The following is a 14,997-nucleotide window of genomic DNA, read 5'->3' as shown; positions in this document are numbered from 1 at the left end:
TTATTTCGGTATTTGATGCTTTAAACATTAACTGATTTTTTTTTTTTTTTTTTTGTTACATACATGGTTTTAAAATACAAATTATGTTTTTTACATACATATTAAAAAAAGAAAGAAACAATGCGAATTACAGAAAAGTATATGTACACATGCACATATGTATTCATATATAGTGTATTACACACCATACATAACATACACACACAATACACGTACACACACACGAGTTCATAAACAGCATATACATAAAAATAATAATATGCATAAATGTATGATAGCAAAAAAAATCCCACATAGGCATCGCCAGTTCGTGGGTATACTTGTGTTTCTTTAAGGCAGTTCAGTTAAAATTACTCTAAATATACATATTTTATCTTTGTAGAAAATTGAAAAGAAAAGAATGAAAATATTTATAGTAAAATCATTATTTACTGTATTTACGGGATTAAATATGAAAAATAAAAGTTAATAAGGATTTGTTAAAAGTTAATAGAGATTAAGATCAGATGTTACAGCAGGTAAATATTAATATCTATGGTATTTATCCAAAACTTTATTACATTTTTATGTTTCCTGTAGGATGATATATTTTCACATTTGATTTCTGTATTGGTATAGAGTGCATTATAAATTTTTGGTGTAATAAAATAAGCATGTCTTTGCGCAAGCCTTGTTTTGCACAGTGGAACTTTAAATACATTATTTACCCTATTACTAGACCGATTTTCATTTTTTATAAAAAGAAAATTTCGAGCAAATATATATTTTAAACATTGTGTACAGTAAATTTTTCTTATCTCTAACAATTTAGCCTCTTCGAATAATTGCAAGGAGGGGTAGGTCATATCTTTATGCAACATTATTTTTAGTATTAGTTTTTGTGTTATTTCTAGTGGCTTAATATGGGTGTTATAAATCCCCCCCCATGCAATTATTCCATAAGATACTGATGATTGCACCAATGCATGATACACCAATTTGATTCTTTTGATATCTACTATGTTATTTAAACGTTTAAAAATATAAGTTAAATATCTAAGTTTATTTACAAGCTTTTCTACATGATTTGTCCATTTGAGTTGGCTGTCTATTATAATTCCTAAATATTTAACTGTATTCCCCGATTTCATTTCTGTACAGTTAGTGCATAAGACAGGATTGCAAGTATTTTTGTGAAACCTTATACTTAGATGAGTTAAGGGTGCCGCTTTTTTGGTATTATAAAAAGGAATATATATAGTTTTTTCACAGTTCAGAGTTAGAAGGTTTTGATTGAGCCATTCTTTGACAATAATTGTGCACTTATTTGCATTTTTAGAGACCTCGTCCCAGGATTTACCATGAACTGTGATTGCAGTATCATCAGCATACGAGAAAAGTTTTCCCGGAATACTAATATTACATAGGTCATTAATATAAATTAGAAACAAAAGCGGACCTATAACTGTTCCTTGTGGAACCCCATGTCTCATAGATGCTGGTTTACTAATATTTACGCCAATTTTTGTAAACCAGCATCTATGAGAAAAATAATTGCAAATTAATATTGATTATGACTGATTCAAATAAACATTGTTATTGATTAAAACCAATAATTTTTCAATACTTACATAATTAAATACCTTCGTGGCAGAACTGTTTTCAACTGTTGTAGACTCAAAAGTGACAAGTTCGAAACCCGGCGTGGACAGTTGAAATAAATACAAATACTCTTCATTAGCTACAAAAAATATTTCAATAAATTTTTATATCATAGCGAATTTGCTTCAAGTTTTTGATGATGAAAAATATATATTCTTTTACATTAGGTCAACACAGGAGGCCCTGAAAAATCCTCGAGGTCTATGTCATCGTTGGGGGTGCTTGTGGAGGGTCTTTTTGGGAAAGGGAATGAGAGAAAGTCCTTGGAAGAAATGGGAATGAGGGGCAGGTAGGAATCTGCGTCCAGGAATGACGGGCATATGTATCCATCGCTCCCATTGCCTGGCTGGAGAGGTCGAAATGTCTCCCTCAACCAGTCTTTCCCGATCCTGACCGCAAATGCATTCGCCGCCAAGACCCGGGAACCCCTGCTAAGTCACCAAGCGTGGCAAACCACTTGGAGTGGTTCATAAAAAAAAAAATAATAAATAAATAAATAAATACCTATGGCAGGGGTGTTAGTTATCCAATAAATCGTTCCCGAGCGGCGTTACCCATACCCGCCTCCCAAATCGATAGTATTAAATTATTCAGTATTGCCATGTTACATAAAATTCAGAATAGAAGCGTTTCTCAAAATATCTCAATGTTCACAAAAACTAAAAATAAGCACAAAACATTTCTGACTTCGTTTTGGGAATCTTCTTCTTCTTTCGTATGGTGGGGGGTCAGAGGGGGACATATAGGTCTGCAAGTCATTCTACTGCCTCAGGCGTCGCCATGTGAACCTCATCAATCCCGCCAGGGAATGAATGGAGCGGGCATTCGTTGACCACATGTTCGGTGGTCTGCACCGCATTACATTCACACATCGTTGACTCTTTAAGGCCCCATCTGTGCAGCATGTGTAATATTTTAAATTGAGCCGCTATCAATAACACCCCTTACGTAGATGGCGATAAGGTTTAAATTCCCGCTTAACACCATCCGCCTGCTTTGATTTATGCAAGAAAAAAACATGGCCAAAAAGTGCCTTTTATTTTATTTTGTGGATGTTCAGGCATAAATATTTAATTTTTTTCCTATCATTTTATAAATAACTAAATTTGCCACATTATACAATAAAATCATAACCGAAAATGGGTTCGTAAGTAGGAGATTTTGAACTTTAAAGCAGTTTTCATAGGCCGTATACATAATTTTTTTCTGGGCTTATATAAAGATTTATCTAAAAAATATTCGATCATTTCAAAGGCGAAGATGTATTCTACTCGCAGTATTTAATTAAAGCATCTGAAACATTTCTAGGCGACCAAATTTTCAAACTAAAAACACATGATTTCGCATTACTACGTAGTGCGATCGCCTTAAACAGATAATACAAGAAAAGAAAACGCATACCTATAAAAATAAATTTATTTAAAGTTTACATTTTTTATTGATAAAAATAATTTTCATTTTGAGTCCTTAATACGTGCTTGCTTTCCGTTTGCGATTGTTATTTAACTCTATTGAACTGGTACAAGAGGACGAAGGTGTTTCGGAAAGTCATCCGGAATCCTTGGGGGTATTGTGGGGATAGGAAGGAGTCCAAATCCGGAGTTAAAGAGGGGCGCTTGCGTCTGTGGAATTGGTTTGGTACAGTCCTTGTCCAGCCACGATACGAACACTTTTCCATCTGCGTTCTTCGAGATTACTTCTTTGCATTTGTTACCTGAAATTACAATTTTTTATTGAATAAATAGTTAATACATATCAACAAACAAGTCCTGCTAAGCCAATTGAATTGGCTTGTCAACAGGTGCTTAAAGTTTAGTTACATATACATCTTTATAAGTTATAATTTACATCTTATATCTACAGAATCAATAATTTTTTCATACATATTAAAGTTAATATTTTTTCCGATAGCCAATTTTTCATCATATATTTAACCTTATTCATAGACTGACATTGCTTTATAGTGTCAGGTAATAAATTAAATATCTTCGGTTTGTTGTATTCAAACGTTCTCTGTCCGTATTTATTATTAAAATTTCGGAACTATTAACCCGTCATTGCGCGTGAATCTAGTACTGTATTTATGTTCTAATTTTTCTTTATGCTGCGGGGTAAATATATACTGAATTATGATTTTTTTTGCCATAGAATAGCCTTAACAGGTAAAATTTTGGCACTCTGAAACAGCAACGGTGTATTATGTCTCTGTTTAAAAATATTAGGGACGACTAGTAATTTTACAATTGCGTTTTGTACAACTTGGACTTGTTTCAGATTGGTTATAGTAGTATTTCCCCATATGATTAATCCATATCTTATAATAGATTCTGCCATTGACATATAAATTATTTTAAGTGTTTCAATTGATAATAAGTTGTTATAATAGTTCGTTACGATAGTATGGACGGTGTTGTAATCCTTTAAACGGTTTTAGATGGCAACATCGCGGTGGTGGAACAACATCATCAAAGTAGAACCGGTTATTTATCCAGTTACTTTTTGGAACCGGTTCCTCAAAGTGTAAAAACATGAAAGGGGGTCGCTAGAGAACTTTTGTAAAAAAAAAACCTGAGAGGGACCCATTTTTCTGAAAATTTTATGATATTACAGCAGTTAAAATATGAAATAAATGTATATTTTTTAAAATTAGAGCATGCAACCACAGACATAGGAATTAATAGACGAGAAGATAATGGCGAGGGGTAAAATCAACTGTTGAAGAACGAAGGGCGTAAAGCTGACTGTGATTCGTCAATAAATCAATCTGACAGTAAATAGGCATCTCGCATTATAATATCACCAGACATTTTTACATGGGAGCGCAAATTACTCGCCACGTTATGAACAAATTTGCGAAGTCCAAATTCGGCAAAAAAATTCGGTTGTATTTTCAGAGTCGAATATTTCGTTTAAGTATTTAGTTAAGACACTTTTATAAATGTTCATAATTTACTTCCCAGCAACCAACCAGCTTTGTGTTTCGCGTCCAGACGTTACTCGATGTGATAGTATAATATGTTTCTAAAACTGATCTATATTATACGATGTGAATATGCTTAAAATAAAGTAAAATAATGCTTATATATGGAATGTAATACGACAATTGGGTTTATTCTCTTTTTCACATCTATTTTTACAAGTTTTCATGGTACAAGTCAACATTTTGCCGTGTTATTTCGTACAATGAACCGATGATGCCTCGACCATAGTTCGCACAAGAATGATGACGTCACGTTTTCAAATTTCACTTGAGGCCATACGCCAGCACAGCCGGTTCCAATGGAACCGGTATGGGGAGTGGGGATAATACGCTTTTAATCACTTAGGGCAGGTCTACTAATATTCATATGTCTATGCGTGCAACGGAATTCAGCAACTTTACAATCAAAACTATATCAAAATCAAATGAAAAATCCTCCAGGTAACTTACCTCCAAATAAAATTTTCAATGGAGTTCCATTGTTTATTTCTTCAGGAACGGGATTCTCAGTACCTTTCTGAATAGGTTTTAATTCATTCTCAGTCTCGTCAAAGTTGCTTTGCTGATTAGCTTTCAAATATCCGATTTCCTGGACAGGTTTCAAGAATCCGCTTTCCTTAACCGGTTTCAAAGACGCACTTTCCTGATCAGGTTTCAAAGAACCATTTTTCTTCTGGACCGGTTTCAAAAATGCGATTTCCTGAACCGGGTTCAAAGATCCAAACTCCTGGACAGGTTTCAATTCACTTTCAAAATCTTCTTCTTCGGATATAACCATTTCTATGTTTGGTTCCAATACACTCTCATCTGAAATGATTGTTTTCTTTTCATATTTGTCAACTACGGCCGTTGAAACATAAGTAACAATTACAATAAAAACCAAAATCGCTGGTTTCATCGTGATTATTTTTTATCCGCCTGATTTGCTGTTGCTGGAAAAACAAACAGAAAAATCAATTTTATATATTAATCACTCGTATCACGTAGTGCTGTATTCGGTACGAAAGCAGTTGTGTCACGTTGTGCCATATGTAGTACCAAATCTCAAAATGTCGTCTTACTGTCAGTACCTAAACTGTTTTTTTTGTAATTTAAAGTTAACAAGTAAAGTCAAGAATGAAAAAAATTGAACAAATCAGTTTTGAATCAGAAATAAAAATACTAGTAATTACTTTAAAATGTTCAGAACCTTTACCAAAAATTGTTATTAGTATGTAACTTAAATATTACGTAATTAGAGATTACCCAAACAACACAAACCTAGGGCAGTTTACTGGTGCATGTATACGCACTTCTGACTATGATGTTCTTGCCAAACGTCACTGAGAAAAAGCTATTTGTATTGTTAACCCTTTATTTTTGTTATTAGCGAGAAAGCGAAGACTCTTCGACTCATAGTCAGTCCAAAAAAATGATTATCCAATTATTCAGTCCAAAAAATGATTATCTAACGATAATATATATTTAAAAAAATAATTATATGTGATAATGTTGGATCGATTTCACCAGAAGTAAGAAAAATGGGACGCAGTTACGCAGAAAGCGTCCATCCCACAATCTGCCTAATCGAGTTTAACGTGTTTTTCTACAGATAAATTAATTTTTTAGCAATGTAATTTTATACTAACCCACATTTCAGATATTCGACAAACTGGACGTAAAAAACGTCAACTTGGTTTGAATGTTTTGTATACACCGTGCTCAACGCTCATACCGCGAAACTTTGGAGTGATTATTTATGATAAGCAAAGAAATAAAATCTGAACAAAGTTTTTCAAACAAAATACAAAAAAAATCGTCTAACATAATCGTAGTTTTACTTTGCAAATCGTAATCAAGGGCGTAGCTATAGCATTCAGATGGGGGGGGGTAATTTTATTATAATTTTTTTCGGGACCTCTACTTACTACAACTTATTATTCACATCACATTGATAAAAGAGATTACTGCAAATATTGCAAATTTATTAAGAAAATCTTCAAATTATTCGTAATACTGTTAAAAACGGGATTGCAGGCCATAAAAGAATTAATAATAGGTATCCTGATAAACTTTTAGTGAAATGCCAATGTTTTGTAACGATGTCGGATAACGTTTCCTTAAATACCAATGTTTTGTCACGATGTCGGATAACGTTTCCATAAATACCAATGTTTTGTCACGATGTCGGATAACGTTTCCATAAATACCAATGTTTTGTCACGATGTCGGATAACGTTTCCATAAATACCAATGTTTTGCCACGATGTCGGATAACGTTTCTATAAATACCAATGTTTTGTCACGATGTCGGATAACGTTTCCATAAATACCAATGTTTTGTCACGATGTCGGATAACGTTTCCATAAATACCAATGTTTTGCCACGATGTCGGATAACGTTTCCATAAATACCAATGTTTTGTCAAGATGTCGGATAACGTTTCCATAAATACCAATGTTTTGTCAAGATGTCGGATAACGTTTCCATAAAAACCAATGTTTTGTCAAGATGTCGGATAACGTTTCCATAAATACCAATGTTTTGTCACGATGTCGGATAATGTTTCCGTAAATACCAATGTTTTGTCACGATGTCGGATAACGTTCTCATAAATACCAATGTTTTGTCACGATGTCGGATAACGTTTCTATTAATACCAATGTTTTGTCATGATGTCGGTTAACGTTTCCATAAATACCAATGTTTTGTCACGATGTCGGATAACGTTCTCATAAATACCAATGTTTTGTCACGATGTAGGATAACGTTTCCGTAAATACCAATGTTTTGTCACGATGTCGGATAACGTTCTCATAAATACCAATGTTTTGTCACGATGTAGGATAACGTTTCCGTAAATACCAATGTTTTGTCACGATGTCGGATAACGTTCTCATAAATACCAATGTTTTGTCACGATGTCGGATAATGTTTCCGTAAATACCAATGTTTTGTCACGATGTCGGATAACGTTCTCATAAATACCAATGTTTTGTCACGATGTCGGATAACGTTTCTATTAATACCAATGTTTTGTCATGATGTCGGTTAACGTTTCCATAAATACCAATGTTTTGTCACGATGTCGGATAACGTTCTCATAAATACCAATGTTTTGTCACGATGTAGGATAACGTTTCCGTAAATACCAATGTTTTGTCACGATGTCGGATAACGTTCTCATAAATACCAATGTTTTGTCACGATGTAGGATAACGTTTCCGTAAATACCAATGTTTTGTCACGATGTCGGATAACGTTCTCATAAATACCAATGTTTTGTCACGATGTCGGATAACGTTTCTATTAATACCAATGTTTTGTCACGATGTCGGATAACGTTTCTATTAATACCAATGTTTTGTCATGATGTCGGATAACGTTTCCATAAATACCAATGTTTTGTCACGATGTCGAATAACGTTTCCTTAATACCAATGTTTTGTCAAGATGTCGGATAACGTTTCCATAAATACCAATGTTTTGTCAAGATGTCGGATAACGTTTCCATAAATACCAATGTTTTGTCACGATGTCGGATAACGTTTCCATAAATACCAATGTTTTGTCAAGATGTCGGATAACGTTTCCATAAATACCAATGTTTTGTCACGATGTCGGATAACGTTTCCATAAATACCAATGTTTTGTCACGATGTCGGATAACGTTTTCATAAATACCAATGTTTTACCACGATGTCGGATAACGTTTCCATAAAAACCAATAGTTTGTCACGACGTCGAATAACGTTTCCATAAATACCAATGTTTTGTCAGATAACGTTTCCATAAATACCAATGTTTTGTCAGATAACGTTTCCATAAATGCCAATGTTTTGTCACGATGTCGGATAACGTTTCCATAAATACCAATGTTTTGTCAGATAACGTTTCCATAAATACCAATGTTTTGTCAGATAACGTTTCCATAAATGCCAATGTTTTGTCACGATGTCGGATAACGTTTCCATAAATACCAATGTTTTGTCACGATGTCGGATAACGTTTCCATAAATACCAATGTTTTGTCAAGATGTCGAATAACGTTTCCATAAATACCAATGTTTTGTCACGATGTCGGATAACGTTTCCATAATTACCAATGTTTTGTCACGATGTCGGATAACGTTTCCATAAATACCAATGTTTTACCACGATGTCGGATAACGTTTCCATAAATACCAATGTTTTGTCACGACGTCGAATAACGTTTCCATAAATACCAATGTTTTGTCAGATAACGTTTCCATAAATGCCAATGTTTTGTCACGATGTCGGATAACGTTTCCATAAATACCAATGTTTTGCCACGATGTCGGATAACGTTTCCATAAATACCAATGTTTTGCCACGATGTCGGATAACGTTTCCATAAATACCAATGTTTTGTCACGATGTCGGATAACGTTTCCATAAATACCAATGTTTTACCACGATGTCGGATAACGTTTCCATAAATACCAATGTTTTGTCACGACGTCGAATAACGTTTCCATAAATACCAATGTTTTGCCACGATGTCGGATAACGTTTCCATAAATACCAATGTTTTGCCACGATGTCGGATAACGTTTCCATAAATACCAACATTTTGCCACGATGTCGGATAACGTTTCCATAAATACCAATGTTTTGCCACGATGTCGGATAACGTTTCCATAAATACCAATGTTTTGCCACGATGTCGGATAACGTTTCCATAAATACCAATGTTTTGCCACGAGGTCGGATAACATTTCCATAAAAACCAATGTTTTGTCACGACGTCGAATAACGTTTCCATAAATACCAATGTTTTGTCAGATAACGTTTCCATAAATACCAATGTTTTGCCACGATGTCGGATAACGTTTCCATAAATACCAATGTTTTGTCACGATGTCGGATAACGTTTCCATAAATACCAATGTTTTACCACGATGTCGGATAACGTTTCCATAAATGCCAATGTTTTGTCACGATGTCGGATAACGTTTCCATAAATACCAATGTTTTGTCAGATAACGTTTCCATAAATACCAATGTTTTGTCAGATAACGTTTCCATAAATGCCAATGTTTTGTCACGATGTCGGATAACGTTTCCATAAATACCAATGTTTTGTCACGATGTCGGATAACGTTTCCATAAATACCAATGTTTTGTCAAGATGTCGGATAACGTTTCCATAAATACCAATGTTTTGTCACGATGTCGGATAACGTTTCCATAAATACCAATGTTTTGTCACGATGTCGGATAACGTTTCCATAAATACCAATGTTTTACCACGATGTCGGATAACGTTTCCATAAATACCAATGTTTTGTCACGACGTCGAATAACGTTTCCATAAATACCAATGTTTTGTCAGATAACGTTTCCATAAATGCCAATGTTTTGTCACGATGTCGGATAACGTTTCCATAAATACCAATGTTTTGCCACGATGTCTGATAACGTTTCCATAAATACCAATGTTTTGCCACGATGTCGGATAACGTTTCCATAAATACCAATGTTTTGTCACGATGTCGGATAACGTTTCCATAAATACCAATGTTTTACCACGATGTCGGATAACGTTTCCATAAATACCAATGTTTTGTCACGACGTCGAATAACGTTTCCATAAATACCAATGTTTTGTCAGATAACGTTTCCATAAATACCAATGTTTTGCCACGATGTCGGATAACGTTTCCATAAATACCAATGTTTTGCCACGATGTCGGATAACGTTTCCATAAATACCAACATTTTGCCACGATGTCGGATAACGTTTCCATAAATACCAATGTTTTGCCACGATGTCGGATAACGTTTCCATAAATACCAATGTTTTGCCACGATGTCGGATAACGTTTCCATAAATACCAATGTTTTGCCACGAGGTCGGATAACGTTTCCATAAATACCAATGTTTTGTCACGATGTCGGATAACGTTTTCATAAATACCAATGTTTTGTCACGATGTCGGATAACGTTTCTATTAATACCAATGGTTTGTCACGATGTCGGATAACGTTTCCTAAAATACCAATGTTTTGTCACGATGTCGGATAACGTTTCTATTAATACCAATGTTTTGTCATGATGTCGGATAACGTTTCCATAAATACCAATGTTTTGTCACGATGTCGAATAACGTTTCCTTAATACCAATGTTTTGTCAAGATGTCGGATAACGTTTCCATAAATACCAATGTTTTGTCAAGATGTCGGATAACGTTTCCATAAATACCAATGTTTTGTCACGATGTCGGATAACGTTTCCATAAATACCAATGTTTTGTCAAGATGTCGGATAACGTTTCCATAAATACCAATGTTTTGTCACGATGTCGGATAACGTTTCCATAAATACCAATGTTTTGTCACGATGTCGGATAACGTTTCCATAAATACCAATGTTTTACCACGATGTCGGATAACGTTTCCATAAAAACCAATGTTTTGTCACGACGTCGAATAACGTTTCCATAAATACCAATGTTTTGTCAGATAACGTTTCCATAAATACCAATGTTTTGTCAGATAACGTTTCCATAAATGCCAATGTTTTGTCACGATGTCGGATAACGTTTCCATAAATACCAATGTTTTGTCAGATAACGTTTCCATAAATACCAATGTTTTGTCAGATAACGTTTCCATAAATGCCAATGTTTTGTCACGATGTCGGATAACGTTTCCATAAATACCAATGTTTTGTCACGACGTCGAATAACGTTTCCATAAATACCAATGTTTTGTCAGATAACGTTTCCATAAATGCCAATGTTTTGTCACGATGTCGGATAACGTTTCCATAAATACCAATGTTTTGCCACGATGTCGGATAACGTTTCCATAAATACCAATGTTTTGTCACGATGTCGGATAACGTTTCCATAAATACCAATGTTTTGTCACGATGTCGGATAACGTTTCTATTAATACCAATGTTTTGTCATGATGTCGGATAACGTTTCCATAAATACCAATGTTTTGCCACGAGGTCGGATAACGTTTCCATAAATACCAATGTTTTGTCACGATGTCGGATAACGTTTTCATAAATACCAATGTTTTGTCACGATGTCGGATAACGTTTCTATTAATACCAATGTTTTGTCACGATGTCGGATAACGTTTCCTAAAATACCAATGTTTTGTCACGATGTCGGATAACGTTTCTATTAATACCAATGTTTTGTCATGATGTCGGATAACGTTTCCATAAATACCAATGTTTTGTCACGATGTCGAATAACGTTTCCTTAATACCAATGTTTTGTCAAGATGTCGGATAACGTTTCCATAAATACCAATGTTTTGTCAAGATGTCGGATAACGTTTCCATAAATACCAATGTTTTGTCACGATGTCGGATAACGTTTCCATAAATACCAATGTTTTGTCAAGATGTCGGATAACGTTTCCATAAATACCAATGTTTTGTCACGATGTCGGATAACGTTTCCATAAATACCAATGTTTTGTCACGATGTCGGATAACGTTTCCATAAATACCAATGTTTTACCACGATGTCGGATAACGTTTCCATAAAAACCAATGTTTTGTCACGACGTCGAATAACGTTTCCATAAATACCAATGTTTTGTCAGATAACGTTTCCATAAATACCAATGTTTTGTCAGATAACGTTTCCATAAATGCCAATGTTTTGTCACGATGTCGGATAACGTTTCCATAAATACCAATGTTTTGTCACGATGTCGGATAACGTTTCTATTAATACCAATGTTTTGTCATGATGTCGGATAACGTTTCCATAAATACCAATGTTTTGTCACGATGTCGAATAACGTTTCCTTAATACCAATGTTTTGTCAAGATGTCGGATAACGTTTCCATAAATACCAATGTTTTGTCAAGATGTCGGATAACGTTTCCATAAATACCAATGTTTTGTCACGATGTCGGATAACGTTTCCATAAATACCAATGTTTTGTCACGATGTCGGATAACGTTTCCATAAATACCAATGTTTTACCACGATGTCGGATAACGTTTCCATAAAAACCAATGTTTTGTCACGACGTCGAATAACGTTTCCATAAATACCAATGTTTTGTCAGATAACGTTTCCATAAATACCAATGTTTTGCCACGATGTCGGATAACGTTTCCATAAATACCAATGTTTTGCCACGATGTCGGATAACGTTTCCATAAATACCAATGTTTTGTCAGATAACGTTTCCATAAATACCAATGTTTTGCCACGATGTCGGATAACGTTTCCATAAATACCAATGTTTTGCCACGATGTCGGATAACGTTTCCATAAATACCAATGTTTTGCCACGATGTCGGATAACGTTTCCATAAATACCAATGTTTTGCCACGATGTCGGATAACGTTTCCATAAATACCAATGTTTTGCCACGATGTCGGATAACGTTTCCATAAATACCAATGTTTTGCCACGATGTCGGATAACGTTTCCATAAATACCAATGTTTTGCCACGATGTCGGATAACGTTTCCATAAATACCAATGTTTTGCCACGATGTCGGATAACGTTTTCATAAATACCAATGTTTTGTCACGATGTCGGATAACGTTTCCATAAAAAATACTAACATTTTCGCATTTTGTCATTATATATTATTATGAAAAACGCAAAACAACACGGGTTCCAATAAAGACGAGTTTATTTAAAAATTATCAGGAAGCGGTCTGCAGTCCCGTTTTTAACCAGATTACTTATAATTAAATAGAGAATATTACTCGTAGATTACATTCCTTTAAAATACAATACTATTTTTTGCTCCATGTCCTTACAATGTCTTGTAAATGCATCCCTGTTTTTTTCAAAAAAGTTTGTTGTACTTGTCACAGGTGACATTTATATAATATAGATATATTAAAAAACACACGCGTATTCGAATGCAACGTTGTGTCAAAATTTCAAAGCTATCGGTGAAGAACATTCGGAGATTTAAGGTTTTGAACAAACTAACATTTATTTACATTTTTGTTTATATATTCTCGCTGTACCCCCTCTGTCTGATAGATACACGATTGTGCATGTTGTTTTTACGTCCAACAGATGACACTGTTTAAAATAACATGTTTTAACCTGTCACAGGAGACATCTATATAATACAGGTTATATAAAAACACACGCGTATTTGAATGAAACGTTGGGTCAAAATCTCAAAGCAATCTGTGAAGAACTTGAGATTTAAGATTTTGAACAAACGAACGTTTACATTTATACAGATAGATAGAAGAAGAAGATAATTAGATTATATTAAAACAGTGGGTAGGGTAAGGTTATTTTTTAACAATTACAATGCCTAAGTTGCCTCTAAATTATAATAATAATAACATGGCATTTATATAGCGCAGTTTCATCACCATTTAATGGCCTCTATTTCATAATTAAAAACACAAATAAATATATTAGGACATATACGTACTAGATATTTGCAATACCGTTTGATAAAAAAAAATATTTTGTCAGTTTGGTCGAGTATTGTGTCCCCAAATCCAAAAAAACTAAAAATGTTGATAGAATAATACTCGTATTATGACCTGTTTACGCAAACTCTTATCATGAAAACAACACCGATATTCACTTCAGAAATGCCTCGACTAATATAGAAAACAACTTCGTCACAATATTAATGCTTTTCGTAAACAGTTGACTTACTTTTAAACTGTTTATTCACAATAAAAACTCCGTAATCAACACTTTTATAAAATTACAACTTTAGCGATAAACAAGAGCGACAACAACCACGCAGTCCATGCAATACCCAATTAATTTACAAATTACCTAGGTACCAATTTGCTTTACACAACCACAACGTACCGCAGCTTATACAACATATCATATTAAACAATGTATTATATGTGGTAAAGTTACTCATGTCATGTTGTGTTTTATCATGACCAGTGTGATCTTTGTCTCTCTGTCTGCGAAAATAACAGAACCGGTTTGGGTTCGAGTTTTGTCTGTAATTTTCGCAAGTCAACGTCATTTGACTTGACATTGACACGTGAGTGGTTTATTTAAGGGGGTGACAGATTACGCTATAAGTTCAAAGAGATTTATATAACTCCGTATTGTCATTGACCTGTCACATCTAAAAAGATGATGTGTTATAAGTGTGAGCGTAGCGACGATTTGAAAATTATGCGACCCATTACGCGGCTGTCATCTATCAAAGTGACAGATCCCACATAACTAAATGGATCCCACACAAAGAAATGATTTTCTGCGGCAGTCCCAAAATTGATCTGACCCCCTCTTCTGAGGAAGATTACAGTGTAGTGTGTCACCCCAACATGTAATACGGAATTTGTCTTGGCACACTTCTATCCGAAGACATCTTCAGTGTTTTTGATGATGTTAAAAATTAAAAATGCACTCCGTGAATTAACTAGATAAT

At 34.3% G+C, this 14,997-nt stretch overlaps 1 protein-coding gene across 4 annotated transcripts; it reads right to left on the bottom strand.

The window, feature by feature from the left end:
- Positions 1-3,043: 3,043 nt before the first annotated feature.
- LOC149414251 (uncharacterized) lies at positions 3,044-14,454 on the bottom strand. 4 transcript variants are annotated; one of them, XM_089643883.1, is made up of 3 exons: positions 14,390-14,454; positions 5,072-5,553; positions 3,044-3,355 (listed from the first exon to the last, which is right to left on the bottom strand). In XM_089643883.1, exons 2-3 carry the CDS (start codon positions 5,517-5,519, stop codon positions 3,150-3,152), a joined length of 654 nt encoding a protein of 217 aa, XP_089500009.1. In that variant the 5' UTR covers positions 5,520-5,553; positions 14,390-14,454; the 3' UTR covers positions 3,044-3,149. The 4 variants fall into 4 exon arrangements, with proteins under 4 accessions (XP_089500009.1, XP_089500008.1, XP_089500010.1 ...); XM_089643882.1 differs by lacking the exon at positions 14,390-14,454 and adding an exon at positions 14,256-14,378; XM_089643884.1 differs by lacking the exon at positions 14,390-14,454 and adding an exon at positions 14,138-14,258.
- Positions 14,455-14,997: the final 543 nt, after the last annotated feature.

This window comes from Hesperophylax consimilis, chromosome 20, assembly GCF_061612785.1.
Source record: "Hesperophylax consimilis isolate HC1 chromosome 20, BYU_Hcon_1.0, whole genome shotgun sequence".
NCBI lineage: Eukaryota > Metazoa > Arthropoda > Insecta > Trichoptera > Limnephilidae > Hesperophylax > Hesperophylax consimilis.
Note: the sequence above shows the minus strand (reverse complement) of the source record. Positions and strands in the feature narration are given on the sequence as shown.

Coding starts and splice junctions, on each gene's coding strand:
- LOC149414251 (XM_089643883.1), bottom strand. CDS start 5,519: ATGAAACCAGCGATTTTGGTTTTTATTGTAATTGTTACTTATGTTTCA. Junction 3,356..5,071: donor ATTGAAAATTTTATTTGGAG/GTAAGTTACCTG, acceptor TTGTAATTTCAG/GTAACAAATGCAAAGAAGTA.